Source organism: Sebastes umbrosus, chromosome 16, assembly GCF_015220745.1.
Source record: "Sebastes umbrosus isolate fSebUmb1 chromosome 16, fSebUmb1.pri, whole genome shotgun sequence".
Lineage (NCBI taxonomy): Eukaryota > Metazoa > Chordata > Actinopteri > Perciformes > Sebastidae > Sebastes > Sebastes umbrosus.
Window position 1 is genome coordinate 1,286,676 of NC_051284.1, and position 24,536 is coordinate 1,311,211.

Consider the following 24,536-nt stretch of genomic DNA (forward strand, 5'->3'; position numbering starts at 1 on the left):
TTCCATATACATGAAATCGGAGTAAAAAAAGTTTACTTTTTTATGCATACAGTGGGACCTGCATTTGAATTTATCCCTGTAACAACCAACATCATAGCACTACTTTGAGAGGGCATGTACACTGAGAGGGAGCATCTCTTTGCCAATGCCTGAATTAACCCCTTACCATTCTGCCCCTATTTTTTAGAGGGGCAGGGATGGGGAACAGGTGGTGTTCAGGGGTAGATAAGAAGTCAACAGTAGATGTTACATAGAAGTGGTGTACATCATCTGAAAGCTGTGAACCTGAAGATTAATTTGAGACGCGGCTCAGCACTGTGTGTCAAGTTGTTCTTGTGATGAATCAGAAATAAAATCCATTCATTCATTCATTAGAAGTATATGATGGCCATTCCCATGCTCTATTATGTCTCATAAATTGTTTGCAGCAATTTTTGGCCAGCTTTCTCCAGTGTGTGTAGGAAATTAATGTTTTTTCTACCGGCCAGAGTGGCGTGAGGTCTCCATAACTTCCTCGCCAAAGGTCTACTCGCATTTGGCGTCTGGCAAGTGTTAATTTTGGACCCTGAGCCGAAGGTAGCATCTTCAAATTGCTCAATCAAAAAACCCAAAGATATTAAATTTACAGAGATATAGAATAGAGAGGAGCAGTAAAAAAATCACATTTGAGACAAGAGAAGTAAAAATAGTTCATAGAAAAAGAGAGGGGAGCTGTCAAATGCAGAAAAGTGAGAGAAATATCATATGCTAAATGTGTGCAAAAATACAGGTACTCAGTGGCATGAAGAACACAAAAAAGGCTTGGGTTGTGTGAAGTTTGCCACCCTTGCTCCCACAGCATCAACAAGTTTATGCATGTCTTTAGAAACAGTACCATTAACCCTCTGAGACCCACAATAGAGCCGTTTTAGTCTTCTTTAGGGGGGTGCAGGGGGTCTTTAGGGGGAGATAGCAGGTCAACAGTTGGAAACCTGAAGATTAATTTGAGATGCAGCTCAGCACTGTGGGTCAAGTTGTTCTAGTCATAAATACACATGAATGAATTCATTAATTAAGATAAATTGTGAACATATATAAGGGCTTAGAATATGATGATAGAAGTATATGATGGCCATGCTCTATTATGTCTCATAATTTGTTGCAGCAATTTTTGGGTTGATACCATTTGTTACACAGCTTTGGTGCTAAATGTAACCATTTTTTACCACTCGAGAATTGATAAAAATGATCAAGGAGGAGTGAAATGTCTCCTATGGGGACTAACATCATCACACATGAATACAGTTGGGCTCATTGGATCCACAAGAGTCTCAGCTTTACAGTGATACCCAATTTATGTAATTCAAGACTGTTTAGGGACCCCAGTATGCAGACATATTCAAACACACCATTTTAGAATAGGAGAAAATAACAAAACTGCACGTGATTATCATGAACTTGTCTGTTAAGAAGATACACAGAGGTCAGAGGGACCCCTTTGAAAATGGCCATGCCAGTTTTTCCATACCAAAATTTTGCCTAAATTTACAGCGTCATTTAGCCTCCTTCCCCAAGGGCTTTCATGACATTGAAGTTGTTATGAATGGATTCCTTAGGCTCTAGTTTCATGTGATATATGAACCTTCACTCTAGTTCTAAAGCTGAACCTGCTGCAGCCTCTGAACGACAGTAGCACGGATATCATGGGGTTGAAATAGAACATAGACATTTTCTCCTGACTCTCATCTACTTCCAATGCTGATCCCATCCCAATCCGGACCGATGTGTTACAGCATTCCTGGCCCGCAAATCCTACACAATTTCCAGTCTGATTTTGATCATATATTAGGTGTTCTCTTTGTTAACTAAGTAAATAAAACGTGGCCATATTTCACTCCTGGCCCAGTTTAATGGAGTGGGTGGACTGGTTCAAACCGATGCAAAGGTTTCAGCTGTTTTACTGCGTTTAAGTTACTGTATTCAGTGACTCCCTCTAATTCAGTCAATCTTCTTCTTCTCTGAAAAAAATATTCAAGTTTCTTAGAACTAACTTGTGTGTATTTTATAAAATGTTGGTTATTGAGGTTAGATGTTCTAAGAAGTGAGCTGAGTTTGTTGGCTGTCCTGGCCTCCCCTCTACTTCTCCCTTTGTCTTCCCAGTGACCTCTGTGGTGTGGTCAGCAGTGGGCTAGTCTCTGGCTCAGCACCACCCTGGGCTGGCCTCATCTGTCTCTCTCATTAGCAATCATCCCCTTTCTCTCCCCCGCTTTTCTTCCTTCTCCTTCATCTCTTCCTCCCTCCCCTCTGTACTCTCCACCAGAGACTCTAACCTCTCTTTCCTCCCACAGTGTGATGCCGTCTGGGCCGGGGGCCAGCATATATGTGTGTGTCTGCGTGTAAGAGAGAGCGAGAGAGAGAGACCCACCTTGGCTGGGTCAGACAGACACACCCTCATAATCACTGCAACGACCCAGCTGCTGCATCGCACTTTGATATCATTGCTGTAACCTTTACTTGTCATTATCGTAACCTTTTTACATAGCTGTCATTTCCGCCACCAGTTACACTTGCAAGCCGGGGTCTGGGTAATGCACCGTCAGCTTTTGTAGCGCTGAAGGGCATGTTTAAACCTTAGCGCTGGTTGTTTTCACCTTGCTCTGTTTATGTTGGCAGCAGCCATATGCTCAGACCGAATGTAAAAGTACAGAGGGTGTTTAGCCTGTTGGTCTGCCAGTAGAAAAGGATGAGGATCATTCCACTTTATTACAACTTGGGTCTTGTTTTTGTACTTTTTGCCATCATTCCTATTGGTGATCATAACAATACACTTACCAAGTCATTACCGTGACACTGAGATCTAAAAGTGGTCGATGGTATGCCACTTTTGTTTTAGTGGTATATTCTGATTTTTAGTCCCAGTTCAGACCTGGCATAACATGTGTCTGTCAAAGTTAACACAATAAGTTAACGCAAAGTCGTTTTAATGCCACTAATTTCTTTAAAGCAGCAATAGGTGAGATTGGAGTTTATTTTGAGATTAAATTAAGATAAAAAAAAATTAGGAGGAAAACAACCAATCAGAGCCAAGCTGGAGCCTTGCCGTCTCTGAGCAGCTGTCAATCATTCGCGAACTCCGATCAAACTAGGCAGCGCTGATCAAATATGAATCAATATTCTGTTACTGTAATGCCTATTTCTCTCCTCAAATGTTCTCAGAAACATCTTGTAGTGTACTGTTTAGCTGTAAAATGAGAAAGTGTGCTCTGGCTGGTGGGCGGTGCTTGGTATTTCCTCAAGAAATCTCAACATGGCTGCTGGCGTCACAAACTTTCTCATTTTACAGCTAAACTCTGCACTACAAGATGATTCTAAAAACATTTGAGGAGAGAAATAGGCATAACAGTAACAGAATATTGATTCATATTTGATCAGCGCTGCCTAGTTTGACTGTTTGGTCGGAGTTCAGAGTGATTGAAAGCCGGCTCTCATAGACGGCAGCTGGACAGCAGACCTCAGATCAGCTCTGACTGCAGTGAAATCTTGCAGATGTCGTTAGGAGCACCGGAGGACAGAGAGGCACATGATTGTTTTCAGGTTACCTGTTTCCTGTACTACTGTGACGATATAGCGACCGTTTTATAAAAATAACTCTTTTTAATCATATTTGCTCCAATCTCGCCTACTTCAGCTTTAAAGTACCAAACATAAAAGTACACATTATGCAGAATAATGTATATTACTGGATTATACTTATTGATGCATGTTCATTGTTCATCACTTTAATGTTGCAGCTGGTAAAGGTGGAGCTCATTTTATTGACTTTATAAACTGCTGGGTAGTTTAATCTATAATAATACATCATTTATTCGTTGATTATATTTTGTATTAATAATCTGAATCTGTAAAGTAACTAAAGTTATTAAATCAATGTAGTGGAGTAAAAAGTACAATATTTCCCTCTGAGATGTAGTGGAGTAGAAGTAGAAAGTATGAGAACATGGAAATACTCAAGTAAAGAACAAGTACCTCAAAATTGTACTTAAGTACAGTACTTGAGTAAATGTACTTAGTTACTTTCCACCACTGAGTACATGTCTATACTGCTGTGTTTTTCTAAGCATTCTTTACTGCTCCTGTTGAATAAAATAATTGTTGATTATTTAACTGAGAAGTAGTAATGTGTTTTGATACCTTCACTTTTTTGCATCAAATCATACCGGGATGTTTGCTGAAATTGATTGGATGTGGCACAGCCCTACCTAGAAACATTCCCACCAGCCGCCACTGTTGGTACCGATGGATTCTTTAGGTTTTCTAGTTTCATATGATGCCAGTAATTTTCTCTAGCTTTAACACTTTAAAACGGTTTAGCTGTTCTGAACAAGTACAAACGTTTTGATCTTCCCCATCAGACTTTGTTGTACTGATGTCCCTGTGTTCCCAGATCTCAACAATTACTTTCGTAAGTACAATATTATCAGAACTGATAGAAATGATGGCCAATCAGTAACCTTGCCAAACTTGTCAGTGTTTCCAGGTTTCGCTGTATTGGGAAAACTTACTGTGTGTACTGCGTTGTACTTTTGGGAGTCATTGGAAGTGAATCCGGCCTGAGACAGAAGTTCTCTTTACCACAGCAACACTCTCAGAGGAAAAGGGAAGTGGGACATTGTGTTATTGTTGACAACCAAACCATCAAAGTTATCCAGTAGCCCACTAGTCAATCAGTGGTTAATATTACCCAGAGGGGCATCACTTAGAACTCGGATGCTGTGTTGAGCCATCTTAGGGAGTGTTATGTGGAGTTCTCTTACAAGCCACAAGCCAGTACAGTGTCTTCACATTATCTGTTATGCCAGTTTGTGTCTCGACATCTCTCAGTGATACTGTTTGAAGAATCCAGCAATTGCCTGCGGGAGGCAAAATGGCTGCTGTGTGAAGTGCATATCAGTACAGTAGCCAAGCAGGCCGTCCTCCAGCTTCAGGACCATATTCTGTCCCCTGGTTCAAGTGTCTGTAGACCAACTACAGAGGCATCAAAGTGAAGTTAGCCACTGTTGCAATGACTGGCATGCACTTTTAACATATTACAAATGTGTTTTTTTCCCACACCCTCTGTGTAATCCAAAATGCCGGGGCTTAATTGAAGTAGCACGGGAGCTCCCTGTGTTAACCAAAGCTGGTGTGAGGAAACCTTTTTAAGTCTGATTCGCCTGGAGGCTTCGGGTCTTGCGAGAGAACAAGTGGGCGTTCGTTTGTTCATCAAGCTTTGTTATGCAGGTTTTTTTTAGTTTTACTCACTAAAGGAAAGGCTCACTGAACTTAAGATCGTAGACACATTTTAGAAGCCTCACCCCTTTTAAACTCGCAACAAGACTAATTATGTATATATGTGTTTTTGTGTGTGAGAGAGAGAGGTAGAGGTCGTAAAGTGTGCAGTATGTAGGAGGGTGTGTGAAGCATTGTAATACTACTGAAGTCAGATTTGTCAGTTACAGTCGATGAAGTTGTTTTCTGTAATGCGGAACAAGCTTTATTCATGTGCTCTCTTTAAATTTAAGATATTTTTAGGTAGGGCTGGTCGATTATGGCAAAAAATTGGTATTTTGGTCAATATTGAGATCACGATTATTTAACATGATTATTCATTGGCTTTGGAAACATCATGCATTTACAGTAGAAAGAAAATTGTTCACATTTTAAAGTTAAATGCATCAATCTGGTGAACATTGAGAGCAAAATGAAGAGGCTATGAGGAACTCTGTGCTCGAGTAAACAATTTAATCATAAACATATTGGTTGTATAGATACAAATGGTGATGACACGGCAAAAAAAGTCACACCCACAGAGCATGATAAACGAGACAGGGTTTCAAGACTGGAGTGAGGGCGCAGAGAGTCCACGGCCCCAGGAAGCGCCGAGGCCGGAGCCACAAGCCACAAGCCACCTTCACCCGGGCCTTTCCAAACCGATCTAGAGCTGGTTGCAGCGCACCGTCACGGAGGAAATGCCCCGGCGAGGGCCTGCCAGCGCCGGGTAGTGGCCGTCCTTGAACCGCTAAGCGGGGCGAAAGCGCTGTAAAGGAAAGGGGTGCGCTGGATTTTTAACACAAGACAAAATGAGAGCATCATTGCTAAAGGAATGAGGCACAATAAACGTTTTATCTCTATTATCTTGTTTTGGTAATTGTTGGAAAACCAAAATCCTACTTGTCGCTGTAAAGGTCTACAGTTTGCCTCTCTGTGTCTCTGAAAATGTTGAGCTGCCTCAGTGGCTCTTGGTTTGAGCACTTACCTTGGGAACCATCTTGAGTAGCACACTGTCACTCTGTGGGGTCTTCCTTCTCTCACTATCTTCCTTCTTTCGTCTGGTGTCTTTGTTCTGTGTGGAACAAAGACGGGTTGTAGTATCCACCGTCCTCAAAAACAAGCAGCAGCAAACAAAAGAAAATGGCCCCCATCGTGCTAGAGACATGCCTACACAATCCCAATACACACTTCTTTCACCAAGCCTCTGGAGTCAGTTCTTCATTTAATATCACTGGCCATAAATCACCATAGTAATGCCTCCTCATTTTGATTTGAGGGGATCTGATTATGCCTTATTGCGGAGTAATTTGAGCTGAGCTAAATTATTAATCACCATCAGCCTATTGTTTTTCTATTTGATGTCCTCCCAACGCCCTTTCTGTGTTAATTGAAGTCATTCAAACCTGGGGAGTGACAGCGTGGTTCGTATGCATGATGGCATTCATGGCAACCTATCATAAACACTAATGTATGCTCTTAAATAAGTTCACCTGAACTTTTTAGCCATGCTAGCAGCAAGGCCCTAGGGATGCTAATATCTGTTGGTCGGCCAGATTTATTGGCATCAACTTTTGTACAGTCATTCATGGTTCTCAGACTTGGTATTCTAATGATTTAGCTGATGATCCCCTGACCCCCTCTAGTGCCACCATGAGGTTGTAGATTGAGTGAATTTCTGGATGGATTGCCATGGAATTTGGTAAACATATCTATGTCCCCTCTGGATGAATTACAATAACTTTGGTGATCCCTAATCAAAACCAGAAGTGTCTCCTTAGTCCAATCAAAGAGTATAGAAGCAAAGAGACGAAACTCCAGTGCTTTTTTTTTTTTTTTTTGACAATGGCCGCTAGATGGCGCTGTGGTAGCGCACGCGCATATGACATATCGGGTTCTGCCAGCTTTCTGCTGGCTGTATGGAGCTGTAATAATGGATATATTGGCTGTAATTCATCACTGTTATTATCTTCTAATACACCATGGGCTGTATGGTGTCAGCCTGTACCGTGGTGGATGTATTAACGTCTCTGTTCCCAAACAACCGGCTATCGGACAGTAGCGCTAGTAGCATGACATAAACAGAATTTAATGGAGTTGTAGGCAGGATCTGAAATTGTCTTTTTTCACTTTTTTTTTTGTCTGCCACTCAGAAATTGTATCTGCCACTTTTGAAATCTCTGCATTAAATGGAGGGACAACATTTTAGATCTGATGTCATTCAATGTTCGATATATTTTACATAAACATTATATACATGGTAAATTACAGTGTTCAAATTACACTGTAGCCTCTGGGGGAGCCCTATTTTTTTAGCATGGGAGGGTAGTGTACACAGTAATGTACTGTTCTTTGTTATTATCATCTATAGTGGTTATTTGAATAAAAAAACAATTCAAATGATTATGATTATTTAGATATTTGTTTTGATTAAAACAAATATTGGTGAATTGTTAGGAAGTTTAACAGGTCATAATTCCCTCTCTAATGTGAAAACATCTCCTTCAAGTTTCTTGCCAAAAACTTAGTTTTACGAGATTACATTTGAACGCATCATGATAACGTTGTAATTTAGATATAATAGTCATTTTGCTGAGCAGACCGTGAACGCCTCATAATAATAACTGAATGGCACCTCTGGTAACATTAACAGTATTTATCCAAGCAGGACTGTGCTGCTAACGGCTGCTAACAGCTAACTCTCATCCTGCTTATTTCAACACAGATGTGTTGTTCACAGTGTCGCGTTATCAGGGAGAAATAGGATGTGTCCCCTCAGGTTTAGTAGCGCCACGCTGTTGAACGCTTTTTTTCTCTCCGCCTTGTCTCTGGTCCTAAACGAACTGAAACACGATACGCTGTGCGTATGCGTCATTGTGCAGCGTAACTGGCAGAGCATCGATAAGAGAAATCAATAGTCACGGAGACATGAGATGCCAAGAAAGCGGACAACTACGGTTCTCTATTCCCATCGCTAGCGTTTTCCCTGCCTGCCAAAGTGGTGGATGTCCTGATGATTTCACCCGCCACTGCCAACAATTTACCCGCATTTGGCGGGTGGCGGGTGCTAATTTCAGACCCTGGTTGTAGGTTATTTACTAACACGCAGGACAAAAGCACAGAGCACAACTTCTTATACATCCATGGTCTGTGCTCTATTGTACCCTCTTCTACATCCATTCTACAGCACTGCTGCTGGGCGCTGATGTTTCAATGGAACGAACAATTGACTTTCACTTCTTAGCAACATACGTTCTTTGGTTGAATCACAAATGAATCTCGATGTCTTTTTTGGAGGTGCCCTGGTTCACTAAGAGTCATCTGCAGCTCTTCATCTAGCCAGCTGACTGTGGATGTCTCTCTTTTATACCATTCTTCCCTGCAATATTTAAAACCAACCTGCTAACCAAATAGTGCTCAATATGTCCATATGTTGTTGTGTAGACCAGTTTATATTGAACAGTAATACTGCTAACTAAAGCAACGCTAATCTCGGTGGGCAAAACAATACATTTCCTATAGCGGCTTCACAATGGGCAGTGCATTGCATGTCATCCCCCTTTCGTTCTCCCCACATTTCCTGTCTATCTGTTGACCATATACTATCAATTAAAGCCAACGTCCCATGTTAGATCAGCGTGTTGAACACAATCCAGTCTGTGATTGTTCTTGCACTTTTTTTTTCATCAGTGGGGTCAGAGCTCAGGTTCAACCATTGAGATGACAGTAGCGGAGCAGAGACGTCCGTCATTATCTCGCTCAAGGGCACTCACAATTACATATATCTTTAATGGAGACTGATCCTGTGACCTTCTGGTCACAGAAGATCGCCTCTCAAAACACAAAGCCTGCCCGCTGTCTCCTCAAATCACAGCTCCTGTATTACTGTATGCCTGTAATGGTCGGTTTGGATTGGTATGGTTCAAGACCTAAAATTATAGGCTGGTGTGAGATAATATCAGAGCAGAAAGCTATGCGTAGCAGCGATGCTGCATAGTTACATAAGGCCTGAGCTGAAGTTGACTTTTCCAGTTTTTGCGGGGAGGGGAGGGTTCACTCTGGCTCCTCGCGGTGCCTCTCTGCAGCTCCCTTGGCCCTCAGCTCTCTTCTCCTCATCTCCTGCTCTCCCACTATGCTTCCCACTGCTAAGTTTTTCTTCTTCCAGCTCTTTTGGCCCAGAGTTTCTGCTTTTTTTTTTTTTTTTTCTTCCACTATGGCCAACTTTGACTTCTGTGCTCTTTCACTACATGTGGATTTCTTCCATCTATATCCTGCTTGTCCTCTGTTGAAACTCCTATCCTTCTGTGCCCTGTCTCAACTTTGTGTGTGTGTGCCGTGCGTGCGTGGCGTGGCGTGCGTGCGTGCGTGCGTGCGTGCGTGCGTGTGTGAAGCTACTGTACATCACTGCTGGCTGTTCTCATTTTCCCTCCTCACGCCGTATCCCACTTTCACACAGACACCTAGAAACACACACTCGCACACCTGTCTCCTTATGCCCTGTGGCTGGGCAGCGGTGTACTGTAGCATACTGTAGGATATGTGTGTGTGTCTGTGTGTGTGTGTGTGAGTGACTGCAGCTGCTTTTGGCCATCCAGGCTGCCTCCTCGTTTTCAGCTTCATTTCCCCCCCTAATGAAGATTCAGAGGCAGCGCAGCTACTGGCACAGGGCAGGAGAGGAGAGGAGAGGGAAAGAGGGAGGGGGGGATGAGGAATGAGGGATAGGGGAGGTAGCAATGACAGCGGGAAGAGAAGGGAGGCAGAAATGAGAGTCGGAGGGAGAGGAAAGAGAAGAGGAAGCGTCAAGATGGAGGGAGAAGAAAGTATGGGAGAATCCTGAGGAAGAGAGAGAGGCAGGCAAGAGAAAAAAGGAGGAGGAGAAGGGAAGGAGAGAAGATGAATGGGGAAGAGAGGGCAGCTACAACAGAGGAAAGAGAGGAAGAGAGAGGGGAAAGGCTGATGAGTTTGTGATAAAGATGACTAGAGAGAAAGTAGCCCTCTCTCTTCCTCTCTCTCCTAATTAGCTCCCTGGCTGTGATGAATGGCACAGCACTTAGGACCCAATCGGCGAGCCGACCTTGTCATGTGTGTTGATGGGTGGGGTGACTCTACCCCCCCACACCCACCACCCACCTCCCCACCTCTGTCCCCCTCTTACCTATTGTACCACCTCCTGTGGAAGCAGATGCTGCTAATATCGAGGTGTGTGTGTGTTTGTGTGTGTACACGTGTGTGTGCGCACGCTGACTTGTCCACGGTGTTTGTGTGAGTGGCCGCTTTGTCCTCCAGCCTCGATGGCTGGCAGTTCCACACGTCGGTGTAAACACTCTCAGTTGTGCACTTACACCCACACCTGCCTCATTCTATAGGTGGTGCCTTTTGTTTGGCAGCATTAGATGTGATATTATCAGTTTAGAGTTAACACTGTCATATAAGATGATTAACAAGATGATGGAACATCCCTTTATTTTGCATGGAAGCTGTTCTAATTCAAGGCCTTAAGAAGGTGCTTGACTTTGATTTTTGATTTTATGTTGTCTTTTAGAAGTCCTGCTTTTTTCTCACTGCATAACTGTTCCACTGAGACGTTCTGTGTTCTTGTTTTTCCCATTGGGGATTTGTGGTTTGAAATTTGATATAAAAAAACTCTGTAATGTATAAAGTCCATTTCAGTTTGGGTTTCTTACATTATGCATCTTATTTTTATAGGTTTGGCCATCAGTCTATCTGTAATAATACGATTTCACTCAGCAACTATTTGCTGGGATCTTGGAACGCTGCAACACCGCAAAAAAACAATCAATAAAAAATGACGGGGAAACAGACAGAGTTGAAACAATTAGTCCGTTTATTGATATAATCGTTGAACTCATTTATAAAGCAACAAACATTCTTTGGTTCCAGATTGTAAAATGTGAGGATTTTTGGTAACACTTTATAATAACCATCATTTTTAAAAGGTAAAATGTAGTTAATAGTTATTTTTCTGTTAGCAAACCATGAAATGATAATTAATAATGTTTTATTAATTATTACTAATTACTAAATAATGTTATAATTTATGTTAGTTTAATGTTGCACACATAACATTTTATATACTATATTAAGTATTCTGTTAATGATTTCAAAATGATTTGTAAACCTAAGAAATTGGTTTGTAAAACATCGATAACATTACATAGAAAGATGGACCAGATATTTGTACACTTTGTTAATGGTTATTAAATGTTTTTTTAAACCATCTATAAATATTATTTGGATAACTATTATAAATCTAAATCTTAGTCAACTAAGACTAAAATCACAGATTAGTCGACTAATCCAGTGATTCTCAAAGTGGGGTCCGGGGACCCCCAGGCGTCCATGGCACTCTGTCAGGGGGTCCGCGAAGTAATTTACTATAAATTATGAAATTGTGCTGTATCATTCAAAAGTACATATCCAATAAATAAAGCATATTGTATCCATTACTCCCAACCACGTTAGCTTTGGGCCAATAGAAACTCTGATGTGTTTATGACACATCACGTCAACCTGTCATGAATCAGTCACTTCACTCAGGGAGCAACGAACCGTCCCTGCTGCTGCTTAGCTTAGCTTATTAGCCAGCTAGCTCGCTGGTGAGCATGGAGGAATATTTCAGTCAGTCCACATCGTCCAGTGATACTAAGAACAAACTAGCTAAATTGAGAAAATATGACGACAGTTATATCGAGCGACAGCGACGGGAGACTAAAATCTGTGTCTTCAGGTGCTAGCGAACGAAGCCATGAAGCTAAAGAGACATCTGATTACAAAGCACCCGGAATATCAGAGCTAAACAAAGTGGTGTTATTTCAGACTGAAACAGGTCTGAAGTATTTTGGTTGACAAGTTTTAAAATACTAATAGTTCCAATGGCATCTAAGAGTACAAAATGTAGTAGGCTAAGCATATGCTTAATCGGTGTTAAGATTATGAGGGTTCCTTGGATATTTTCCCCCTGTAAGGAGTCCCTTACCCCAAAATGTTTGAGAACCCCTGGACTAATCCACTAAGAGGGGGCAGTCTTATACAATATTATCATAGCTGACAGATAATAAATAAGACCCAAGTTATAATAAACAGCAATGAAACATTCGTCCTTGTGTGAGAACACCGGAGACAGGCATCTTGAAAAAAATGTGTGGTTCAATGGATGCATTTGAATACTCTAAACAAGACGATTGTTCCTATGTGGTACCTTGTTAGCGATGTGTTCTCTTGAGTGTGTTTGTGATTATGATAGATGGAACCACATAGATATGTTTTAGCCCCAGGTCTGCTGTGTTTCCATCAGTCAGTCATGGCGTGTGTCTCAGATCCAGTGTGCTGTGTCTCTTCCCCCCTGCAGAGCAGTAAAAACTGGCGGGCTGCGGTAGATCTGACGGGCCGGCTGCTGACAGCTCATGGTCAGGGATATGGAAAGGCTGGCCAGCCAACCTCCCACACCACCGACTCACTGCAGGTAGGACGCCAGTGACTTCCTCCTCATCCATTCATTCATCTGCCTGTCTCTCTGTGTGTTCGTGGGTGTTGGACAGTGAAGCCAAGACATGTCTTGTTCTACAGATTAATGTAATAATTCCCAAATAGCTCTTGAATATAAAATAGATTTTGCACTTAGTTGAAAATAAACCCAATAATGTGCTTGCACTTGAAGAATTCTGTAATGAAATGTCCTCACTGATATTGTATAACCATTTCACTGATTATTTAATACCCCATTATTTTGTTATTAGTAGTTCATTACATTTCCAAACTGATGATAAAATTATTTTTGAGTGACACTATGTTGAGTTTCACTTTAGGGGGACAGATAGAATACATCTGCACCGAGTTTTAGCCCACTAACACGGACATCTGAAAAAAAGCTCCCTCAGAGATATTTGTTGTTAGTTGTGTTGTACTGTTGTTTTATACGTCTATAGTGTTGCAGTGTATACAGTGTTGCTGCTAGCACATTTTCCTGCCTGGGTTTGTGGAGCTCTATCCAGAAGATGGATGGCTGCATAAGCTCATTAAGAAGGCCACCCCTGTGGTAGGCTCTGCGCATGAGACTTTAACTTAATGGACCATGTTGTTGCCTCGTGCTGCATATTACTGTTTGTTTTACCTTCTTAAACATCCTGGCAACATTTTTTCAAGTCCATTTTTTAAATGTGTTTAATGTGTTTTTTTCTGGGGGGGGGGTTCATAATGTACAACCGAACGCTGAATAAGACATTTCTAGGTAATCAAAGTGTTACAACTACGGCTGTCACAGTTAACACGATAACGTGTTAGCGCAAATTCAATTTAACGCCACTCATCTCTTTAACGCATTAACACAATCGATATTCGGAGTTCATAACTTTTGTCTACACGCTGTTGATAGGCGCTATAAAATGAATATGTGACAAATTGTGCACTCAAGAGTACAGACTACATGTTTTACACCACTGGTTCCAAAACTGGGGGTCCTGACCCCAACTAGGAGTCGCCAAAGCTTCACAGAGGATCGCGAGATCTTCTTGATTTGAAGGGGTGTAAGACAACTTTTAAGGAAATATACAGTTGGCCTATATCTCAGCTTTTCATTTATTCATGTGAAGAACACTAACTGCAATTGTTATTTTTAAAGTTTGGATTACTATTTAAGTACTGTATAAACAGGATAAGTGGCAAGGTGAATACCTCAACACAAGCTATATTCACAGAGCCTTCCCTCTCTGGTAAACAGCCTCGTCCTGCAATAGAAAAGTATGCAGTTAAAACAACCAAAGAGCTAACAATGGCCAAGCGTCAGGGAGGAGAAAACACTGAATTTGTCAAAAAGACACCTATTAAGTATAAATGACTGTTAAAAAAAAAAAAAAAAAAAAAATACACAATACAGAGAATTTTATTAAAAGTTCCTAAAACTTACAGGAAAACTCATCTCTGATGCAATATTCACAGGAAATATCTGCTCAAAAATTCATCTAAATTTAGTTTTACCAAACTTCCTGCAGTTATTGCACTCACTATTTTTGTACAAATAGTGAACAGTTTTATCAGTTGTTCTGTCCTGTTATGTTATGCATTAAATATAATATGAAACTATTCATAAAATATGTCACTTAGTCCAGGGGTGTTCCGTTTATTCAACTATAGAAAAAGGGTCCCCTGAGAAACAAGGTTGGGAACCACTCTTTCACACAGTCAAGTTAACGTTGTCTGGAGGCTCCCTGTGTCCTCTCCTAGTAAAAGTTCATCTGTGAACACCTGACACCGCTCTCCAAACTCTGCCAGGCTGTGTCATCACCGCTAGCAATGCAGCCCCAACCGACATTTGAGAGTCTGTGTTAATGAGGAGGGCAGGGTTGTGGTGTTACAAAGTCAACGTAGGGTCAACAGAACCGTTTCTTTGGTGGCTCCCATGCTGCTCAGGAGCTTCTGGATCCTTCCGTGTCGGCAGTCCATCCCCAACTCTATCGCATCAGGACCACAGCTGCATGTGCCTGGGCTTCTGTCCAAGTGCATATGTGCTGGTCAAAAGCTCATGACAATTTATACAACATGGTGGCTGAACCAGCCTGTGCCCTCCAGATGTGTAGAGGCTCTACACAGCATACAGTATATGTTTGCTGTTTAAAAATGGATGGTCAGCTCAGTACATATCTTTAAGGCATCCTTAGCCTTTGTTTTATGTTAGAAAATCAATACAGGACGTTAATCATCAGTTTCTTTAGTCTTTGATATCAATATTAGTATTGGCCTTAAAAATCCAGTCACCTCTTGGGCTCTGGAACAAAACATTGCATCAGGATTTCAACCCCATAATGTCATATTTTAATTATGTAGGGACTACAGATGATTTAATAAATACTGCACCAATATAAAACCCTGTAATGTAACGATGTATTACATTATAGATAAAATATAGTACCCCGTCAATGCAGGCGGGATTCTTAGCTGATCGTCTCAGTGACGTCGTGTGAAACTGCGATGACATCATCTTCAACGCGACACGCAACTGGATTATTTTATTGGCAACCAAACAAAGGGAACATCTGCACCTCGCCAAATGACCACGGTGTAGTTTTGCGGGCTGCCATTTTTTTTTTTTAGATCTGGGTTAAGTCAATAAGAAAAAATGTGGTCTCTATTGACGGTAACATGGCTATTTCAAACTGGTGGGTTTGTGCAGGATGTGCCGTGTCACGCTAGTGACTATTCTCTCTGACCAGCCAGTGGTCTGCAGTGTTTTAACTCCACCTTCTAGTATCAGTTCAGCTCCCTTGGAATCTCGACCGAGGTGGTACCAAAAAAAGTACCAGGTACTATCCACAACTTTTGCTAATGGAAAACCAAAAAAGAACGGTTCCAAGCAAGTGGAGCCGTGCCGCACCATGCAGTGGAAATACGGCAATAGACACACTAAAAGCTAGGGCTGTTAAAGTTAACGCCATGATAACACGTTAACACAAATTTATTTTAATGCCACTAATTTCAATTTTACAGTGAACGTTGGTATCATATCAAACTAGGAGACCTAAGGAATCCATCGGTACCAGCCATGTCATGCTAACTTGGTCCCAAAGGGAGGCAAATAACGCTCCAAACTTAAGCTAAAGTTTATCAAGGAAAGAACTGGCATGGCCATTTTCAAAGGGGTCCCTTGACCTCTGACCTCCAGATCAGGTGAATGTAAATGGGTTCTATGGGTACCCACGAGTCTCCCCTTTACAGGACATGCCCACTTTATGATAATCACATGCAGTTTTGGGGCAAGTCATAGTCAAGTCAGCACACTGACACACTGACAGCTGTTGTTGCCTGTTGGGCTGCAGTTTGCCATCTTATGATTGGAGCATATTGTTTTATGCTAAATGCAGTACCCTGTGAGGGTTTCTGGGACAATTATCTGTCTGATTTCCAATAATAAATATATACATACATTTGCATAAAACAGCAAATTTGTCCACTCCATGTTGATGAGAGTATTAAATACTTGACAAATCTCCCTTTAAGGTACATTTTGAACAGATAAAAAATGTGTGATTAATTTGCAATTAATAGCAATTAACCATGGACAATCATGATATTAATTGTGATTAAATATTTTAGTTGATTGACATCACTAACAACAACACATAGACATAGTGTGACTGCTGACTGACAGAGAGCAGTACAGCTGTGTCCAGAAGAGATAAGAGAATTCCATGATGTTTCTTTTTTTAATTTGTTTTTTATTGTTCTTTTGTATTAGATCTTTGATTAACATCTTGTCTTATTCATTTAACAAACAGGGAGGTGTGTTTGTGTGCATTCCAGCTCTGGTTCGTGCGGCTGGCCCTCCTCACCAAGCTGAACCTCTTCCAAAACGCTGAACTGGAGTGCGAGCCCTTTGGCAACCTGGATCAACCAGACCTCTACTATGAGTAATACCCCACTGTTTACCCTGGGAGGAGAGGGTACATGCACACACACTCAGCTTGTATAAAACCATACCACCCTCTGTCTTTTAGGGTCATTATTATTGATCTTTAAGTAGGAGGAGCGCTTTCGGTATTGATCACAACAAACTTTTATTTAGAAACTCTCCAATTGTAAAATCATGCATCATTTCATATCTCTTTTCATATTTCTTTTGCCCAAAAGCTGCTCTATGAATTCTCTCTGAAAGCTGACTGAAGTTTGAATAGTACTATTCATGATAGTGCCAAAAGCTGCTTTGAAACTCTTTATCTGTGAGCTTTGAATGTGTTATTAGCCTGCTCTCCAAAAGGATTTTGCATTTTACCCACGTTTTTTAGGATACACAAGCATACCACCACTGTCCTATTAAATATTCAAAGGAAAGTTTCTGCCAGAGCTTGATATTAGACTAGTATCGTCGAGAAGCTCCAACAACTCTACTTGTCTCCAGCAGTTCTTTGGTTTTGTTTCTCCTCTTTTTACACTGCATGAATTGCTCTCTAATGTATTCCCATTACTTTGGATCTGCTTTCGCCCCTCGGGCTACCACAGTGAAGGCAGTAGTAGCAGAGACACAGCGGCACGCACACACACACACACACACACACACACACTCGCACAAAAAAAAGCCCACTTGAAGCTACAGTGCACAGCCTTCTAAAGAGAGCACGCGATTGACTTTCCATTGCTCAATTTAAACGCTTTGCGCCCCGCTAGGTGCTCGCAGACAAACTGGCACGAGTTGTGTAGCCTGGCATCAGAAGTCGAACATTTCTCCGGCCCAACGCTCACATCGACTATCTATTACCCACGATTCGCACTCTTCTGAACGCCTTAAGAGACGGCAGCCCGTGCATCACCCTCCGAAGAAATTAGGATCGACTTGGCACTCGAGAGGGAATCAATGTTTGTCAGTTATTAATTTGTTTGCAGATCTAAAGTTGAGTCCAATTTTGAGTCCAGAAATATTAAGACCTGAGTGCCACTTGGCTGACAAGTAGCATTCAATTCATGTCCTTTTTTCAAGCTGTATCTTCTGTTATTTTCAGTCTTGATTCCTTTCAGGTTGAATCAATGAAGTAAGAGGGAGATTCATCTTCTCACAGGTTTAAATAAAAACGTGGTCAAATGCTAACCTTCCCAGCTGAAAAGGCTTTTTTTTTCTTCAGCTGGATGAAAGAGTCTCCTGCCTCCGTCAACTGGTTTAATGTCAGCCCAACAAAACAGATGAACATTCATACTAGACTGGGGATGTTAATTACTGTTTCAGTTTTTTAAAATGTCACACAGTACTCTTGGGCCAACATGCAGCTCAGCACAACTAGTTAATCTGACATCCACCATGCCCTAATGCACCCTACACAGTTAATACACATCTCAGGTTCAACTCTCGTACACTACAGCAGCTGTCTCCCAACAGTAACACTTTAGACCCTTTCCCTCGGAACTAAGAACCTTTTGAGGAACTCATTGCGTTTCGACCGCAGGGACCAGGGTTCTAAATTAAGTTCCGGGGACATTTTACAGGGCCTTTTACCCCCCAAAAAAGGCCCTGGTTGGGCGGGAGAGCTTTCTGAAAGTACCTGAACTTTAGGGGTGGAGTTTGCAGTGATGACCGTCGCTGATTGGTGAACCCACACACAGCGCCACTGCTTCAACTCTTGTACCTTTTCATTCATAAACAAGGTAGTACTCCATTTTAGGACGAGGGCAGAGCATTTTTCTTTGTTTGATAACATTAAAAGTAAGTTAGGCTCTACTGTCAGCCTCCCGACTCATTAAAAAACAAGACAGACAGAAAAAGAGAGAGAGATCGTAAGGGCGAGCGATAACGTTAGAAGAGGGAGACCATTGCATAAAAAATATGCTCAAATCATAACATGTCAAACTGCAGCCCAACAGGCAACAACAGCTGTCAGTGTGTCAGTGTGCTGACTTGACTATGACTTGCCCCAAACTCCATGTGATTATCATAAAGTGGCATGTCTGAAAAGGGGAGACTCGTGGGTACCCATAGAACCCATTTACATTCACTGATCTGGAGGTCAGAGGTCAAGGCACCCATTTGAAAACGGGGGCAATGACAGTTTTTTCCTTGCCAAAGTTTAGCGTAAGTTTGGAGCGTTAGTTTAGCCTCCTTCATGACAGCTAGTATGACATGGTTGGTACTGATGGATTCCTTAGGGTTTGAGCCTGCTACAACCTCCAAAAGAACGATTGTCTTAATGCATTAAAGAAATTAGTTATTATCATGATCAGTTTGACAGCGCTAATTTTCAGGTGATGAAACTTGCTGACGGCCCAAGAGAGACAAGATACAGAATGAAACCAAGAGAGAGCGCTGTCCCAGTCAGCTTGAAGATAAGCATTGCTACAAAGGGCAGTAATAAAAGAGACACTGGGTAAAATGGGAAAAATGAGTGGTTGTATTACGTAACTCCAGATGGGTTAGATAAGATGGCACAAGCAGAATAGACTTCAGAGAGATAGAAATTGAGATACTAGAAGACCGGCAGAAAGCAGTCAGTCCAAAGATGGACCAGCTAGCTGAGCTTCAGGTCTGATGACAATATCAAAGAGACCCTGATCAAAGCCCGGGAACTCACCTGAATATAGGCTCTTCCTCAGGGATATGTGCGTGCGTGCGTGCGTGCGTGCGTGCGTGCGTGCGTGCGTGCGTGCGTGTCTGTGTGTCTGTGTGTGTCTGTGTGTGTGTGTGTGTGTGTGTGTGTGTGTGTGTGTGTGTGTGTGTGTGTGCGTGTGTGCGTGTGTGTCTCAGACAGTGTGAATGATGTAGAGGCAGAGAGAGACAGAGGGATGAGGCAGAAAGATGAGTGATGGAGCTGTGCAGCACACACACAGAGAGAGATGAGAGGGTTTAATAAGCAGCCATACGTAGCTCAATGCCATCTGTAGGTTCCTGCCTCCAGGGCTGTGTGGTGTCTGTGTGTGGGTGGATGGGTTTATATTCTCATCTCGCGCTCTGTGTCTTTCTGTCTCTCCCCGCCTTCCCTCTCTTTTCTCTCTCTCTCTCTCTCCTGCTATGTCCTCATTCCACCCTGTTTCTCATTTTCCCCCCTTTTCCCTCAAACATTTTCTCCCTCTGTCTCCTGTTTTCTTCTTGTCCTCCCTCCCTCTCCCTCATCCCTCCCTCCCTATCCAGGCTCCATGGTGCCGTTCTCCATGCGGCTGCTGCATGCCGAGCTTCCCCAGTACCTGGCCAAGCCCCAGGAGGCTCTGGACCGCCTGCACAATCTCAAAACCGTCTGCCTCGCTGTTAGTATACACACGAACACAGCCTCTGGATGAACATAAAGATATGCATACTCTGTAGTATTCACACAATAAAACTACACACCCACAGAAAAGCACATGCACCTGTGTAAACAGCCAAATGTGGATGGATTTCAGAGTTATTGAATATGCAGATTCTAATACAGACACATAAAAAGCCTTCAGCGTTGGCAGTGAAGCAACTCTGAAGTTTGAATTCCCCCCCTGTTAACAGATTCTGGAGAACTTGGAGAAAGGCTTGGCTGAGGATGGCAGCATGATCACCCTAACACAGGAGAACAGGCAAGGTAAGTACACACACACACACACACACACACAGACATTTGGCTACAGACCTGGCCTCAATCCCAGACTGCATCACACTGTGGGAGGAGAGTGAGGTCATGAGCCCCAGTGGGTAACACACACACACACACACACACACAAGCACTGAGTCAGAGGCACACCTGGTGCAGGACTGCAGCATACCTCGGCCACACATACACACACTTCCAACCACGTAAACACACCAATGCGGTGCTCTAAAAGTGTTTAGCACCTCACTGCTTCGGTACACGCGCTGAATATCAAACGGCTTCCTCAGCCCTTCACGCCAAACAGATCAATACAGATCAATCCTATCCAATCCACTCACATCTGCAAGTGTGCCGGGGAAATAGGCTCCTCTGAAATTCACCAGTTTTAGGTAGACACGCCTCCAACCTGATGTAAATCGTCTTCAACACAGCAGTACATCTTAATGCGGTGTTCTCTGAGTCGTATGTTTTGCCAGCCCTGGGACCACTTATTTAGCAACTTTTCCAAAGGCTGTGTGTCAGAGTTTTTCTTCTTTTTTAAAGCTGAAGTAGACAGAATGGAGCAAGTATGAATTTAAAAAAAAAGTTATTTTTATAAAACGGGTCACTATATCCTGACAGTAGTGCATGAGACAGGTAATCTGAAAAAAAATCATGCTCCTGGTGATATGTACCTCCGGTGTCCTCCGGTGCGCCTAATGGCATCTACATAGTTTTCGACCGGAGGAAAAACAACCAATCAGAGGCTGATTCTGGAGGCCCTGCTTGCCGTCCTCTGAGGGCAAAGGTGCTCACGAACTCCGACCAAACAGTCAAACTAGGCAGCGGCTGATCAAATATGATCAATATTCTGTTACTGTAATGTCTTTTTCTCTCCTCAAATGTTTTCAGAATCATCTTGTAGTGTACTGTTTAGCTGTAAAAATTAGTACATTTTTGACCCGGGTAGACCATGTTGAGATCAGTGGAGGAAATACCAAGCACCGCCCACCAGCCGGAGCTAACTTTCTCATTTTACAGCTAAACAGTACACTACAGTATGATTCTGAAAGCATCTGAGGAGAGAAATAGGCATTACAGTAACAGAATATTGATTCGTATTTGATCAGCGCTGCCTTGACTGAGACCGTTTGATCAGAGTTTGCGAGTGATTGACAGCTGCCATCTGGTTGAATGAACAGCCAATAGGAACGCTCTCTCTCTGAAATGACCTGTGATTGGTTGAAGTCTCCCGTCACGGCCTAGATTTTTCTAAAGCCTGAAAACAGAGCCATGAGGAGGAGCAGAAGTCTACCTTTTCTCTCAGAACACTTGAATTACAATATGCTGAAAGGTTATTATGGAATTTTTGCCCAAAGATGCCAAAAGCATACTGTCTACTGAAGCTTTAAGCGACTACAAGCCGTTTAATCAGCTAATTCAAGGCGATGAACAACCACAAGCCACTTGGTGAAGTTGAGCTAAATGTACCAAGACACTTGCTTATAGTTGGGGAAATTGACAGGGTGACGCATGTACCAATGTATGTGTGAGGGTGCGCTAGCTCTGGCAGTTCCCCCCCCCCCTTCTAAAAGCAGTGTAATAGCTGTGCCCTCTGTCTCTCCTCTCTCTACCCACGCAGACAGTCGACAGTCAAGTCAATAACGCAGGGCCTTGCCTTCACACATCAGACCCCTACTGAGTGATTAGCTCTTCTCTCCCCAACACACACACACACACACGTGTGCAGCGATGAATACTAATAGGCCTGCACACTAACTCTTCCACAGGGTGCACTGTCTGAGGGAAAATAGGAAAGCGGAGTGTGCCGCAGTGTCTTCCTCACCACCTCGCCTTAAAATAAACCCTGGTGTGGAGGGGGAGGAGGAGAGGTTTAATGAGAGGGATAAGAGCAATAAATGGAAGAGAGGGGGAAAAGGGTGACGTTAGAGGGACGCCCAAAGAAAGCAGGTGGAATGAAAACAGGAAGTCACCCCCTTTTTAAGAAATAAACCCTCTGTGTGTCTTTTCTCCCCGTTTTTAGTGTCTCTCAAGCTGTGGAGGTCTCGCCTCAGCCGGGTCATGTACTCCATGGCCAACTGTCTGCTTCTGATGAAGGTATGTATGTGTGTGTGTGCGTGTGTGTGTGTGTGTGTGTGTGTGTGTGTGTGTGTGTGTGTGTGTGTGTGTGTGTGTGTGTGTGTGTGTGTGTGTGTGTGTGTGTGTGTGTGTGTGTGTGTGTGTGTGTGTGTGTGTGTGTGTGTGTGTGTGTGTGTTTGTCAGCTGGAGTTTGTGTGTCGCGGTGTGTTGGAGTGAGTGCGTCCCTGTGTGTGTGTCTATGTGTCTGCCAGGATGTGTGTCTGTGTGTGAGACTGGGAGATCTCTGATGCCAGGCTGGTGGAGGATTCACAGTGAAATCCCCCCAGACTGACCACTAATTGGATTCTTGGTCAGTAAGAGAGAGAACGAGAGGGAGAGAGAGAGAGCGCGCGAGAGAGAGAGAGGTTGGGGTGTAGATTTGATCAGACTCTAGAGAGAACCACAGTGCCATCTACAGGTGGGAATTGAGATTACAGTATTTTTCAATTGCTTGGGCTCTATTTCAGTTGAACTCTCCCCACCATACCGGTGATTTTACATGTTGTAGCACATTTACTACAAATCTTAAATACTTAATGTTACTGTTGACTGTTTCATGAAAAACCCTGAAACACTTTTTATATTGTATTCCTTTCAGGCAGCCACTAGTTTCTATTTATTACTGTATGGTATGGAAATTAGGGCTGTCAATCAATTAACATATTTAATCGAGATTAACCCTCTGAGACCCACAATAGACCCGTTTTTGTCTTCTTTAGGGGGTGGTATGGGGGTCTTTAGGGGGAGATAGCAGGTCAACAGTAGATGGCACATAGAAGTGGTGTACATCATCTGAAAGCTGGAAACCTGAAGATTAATTTGAGATGCTGCTCAGCACTGTGTGTCAGGTTGTTCTAGTCATAAATCAGAAATAAACATGATTTAACTAATTTATTGATTTTTTAAAATAAATTGTAACAGTATAAAGGGGTTTAGAACATTATGACGGAAGTATATGATGGTCATTCCCATGCTCTATTATGTCTCAATTTTTGGGTTGATGCCATTTGTTACACAAATTTGGTGCTAAATTTAACCATTTTTTACCAATCAAGAATTGATAAAAATGATCAATAATCCCTCCAAAATACCACATTAAGACACCAAGACCTTGAGGAACACCATAGAAAAAGCCGTGCTGTGATTTGGGATCAAAAACTTTGACATTTGGAGATTTCTGCAAGAATTGCATTGTTTGGCGATTGGATGGCGAGCACTTGTGTTTTTTAAACTGCTCAGAAACCCCCTTATTGTCAATCTAGCTAGGAAAGCCATCATTCCTCTGAATGCTCTAGGTCTCTAGTCTGATCCATCCATCCTCTGATTGTTTGTGGCTGTAAAGGTATATGAGGTTGTGATTATCCTAGAGGTCACCACAGGTCATTTTATACAGTGAGGTCAAGTTTAAAAAAAATGGTTACTACAATGAAATGTCTCCTATGGGGACTAACATCATCACACATGAATACAGTTGGACTCATTGGATCCACAAGAGTCTTTACAGTGAGACCCAATGTATGTGATTCAAGAAAGTTTATGGACCCCAGAATGCAGAAATATTCAAACACACCATTTTAGAATAGAAGAAAATAACATATTTATACTGCATTAAAACAACTGCAGGGTTTTTGCCCCAAACTGCATGTGATTATCATAAAGTGGGCATGTGTGTAAAGGGGAGACTCGTGGGTACCAATAGAACCCATTTACATTCACATATTTTGAGGTCTGAGGTCAAAGGACCCCTTTGAAAATGGCCATGCCAGTTTTTCCTCGCTAAAATATAGCCTAACTTTGGAACGTTATTTAGCCTCTTTCCCAACAAGCTGCTATGACATGGTTGGTGCCGATGGATTCCTCAGGTTTTCTAGTTTCGTATGATGCCAGTATTTCCTCTTTTTTCTCTAGCTTTAAAACTGAGCCCACTACAACCTAGGAATTGCGAGTTGTGTTAATGTGTTAAAGAAATTAGTGGCGTTAAAACAAATTTGCAATAATGCGTTATTATCGCATTAACTTAGACAGCCCTAATGGAAATGAAATGACTGATTGTTGAGACATGCTTGGGTTGTGTAGTCCGTCACT

The 24,536-nt window shown here is 42.4% G+C and overlaps 1 protein-coding gene across 1 annotated transcript in view; it reads left to right on the forward strand.

The window, feature by feature from the left end:
* Window positions 1-24,536, forward strand: part of trappc12 (trafficking protein particle complex 12) — a 47,177-nt gene that overhangs the window by 12,892 nt on the left and 9,749 nt on the right. Inside the window, 5 exon segments of the mRNA XM_037746427.1 lie at window positions 12,656-12,769; window positions 16,600-16,739; window positions 19,908-20,019; window positions 20,252-20,324; window positions 22,357-22,430. Coding sequence (XP_037602355.1) covers window positions 12,656-12,769; window positions 16,600-16,739; window positions 19,908-20,019; window positions 20,252-20,324; window positions 22,357-22,430 — 513 coding nt within the window.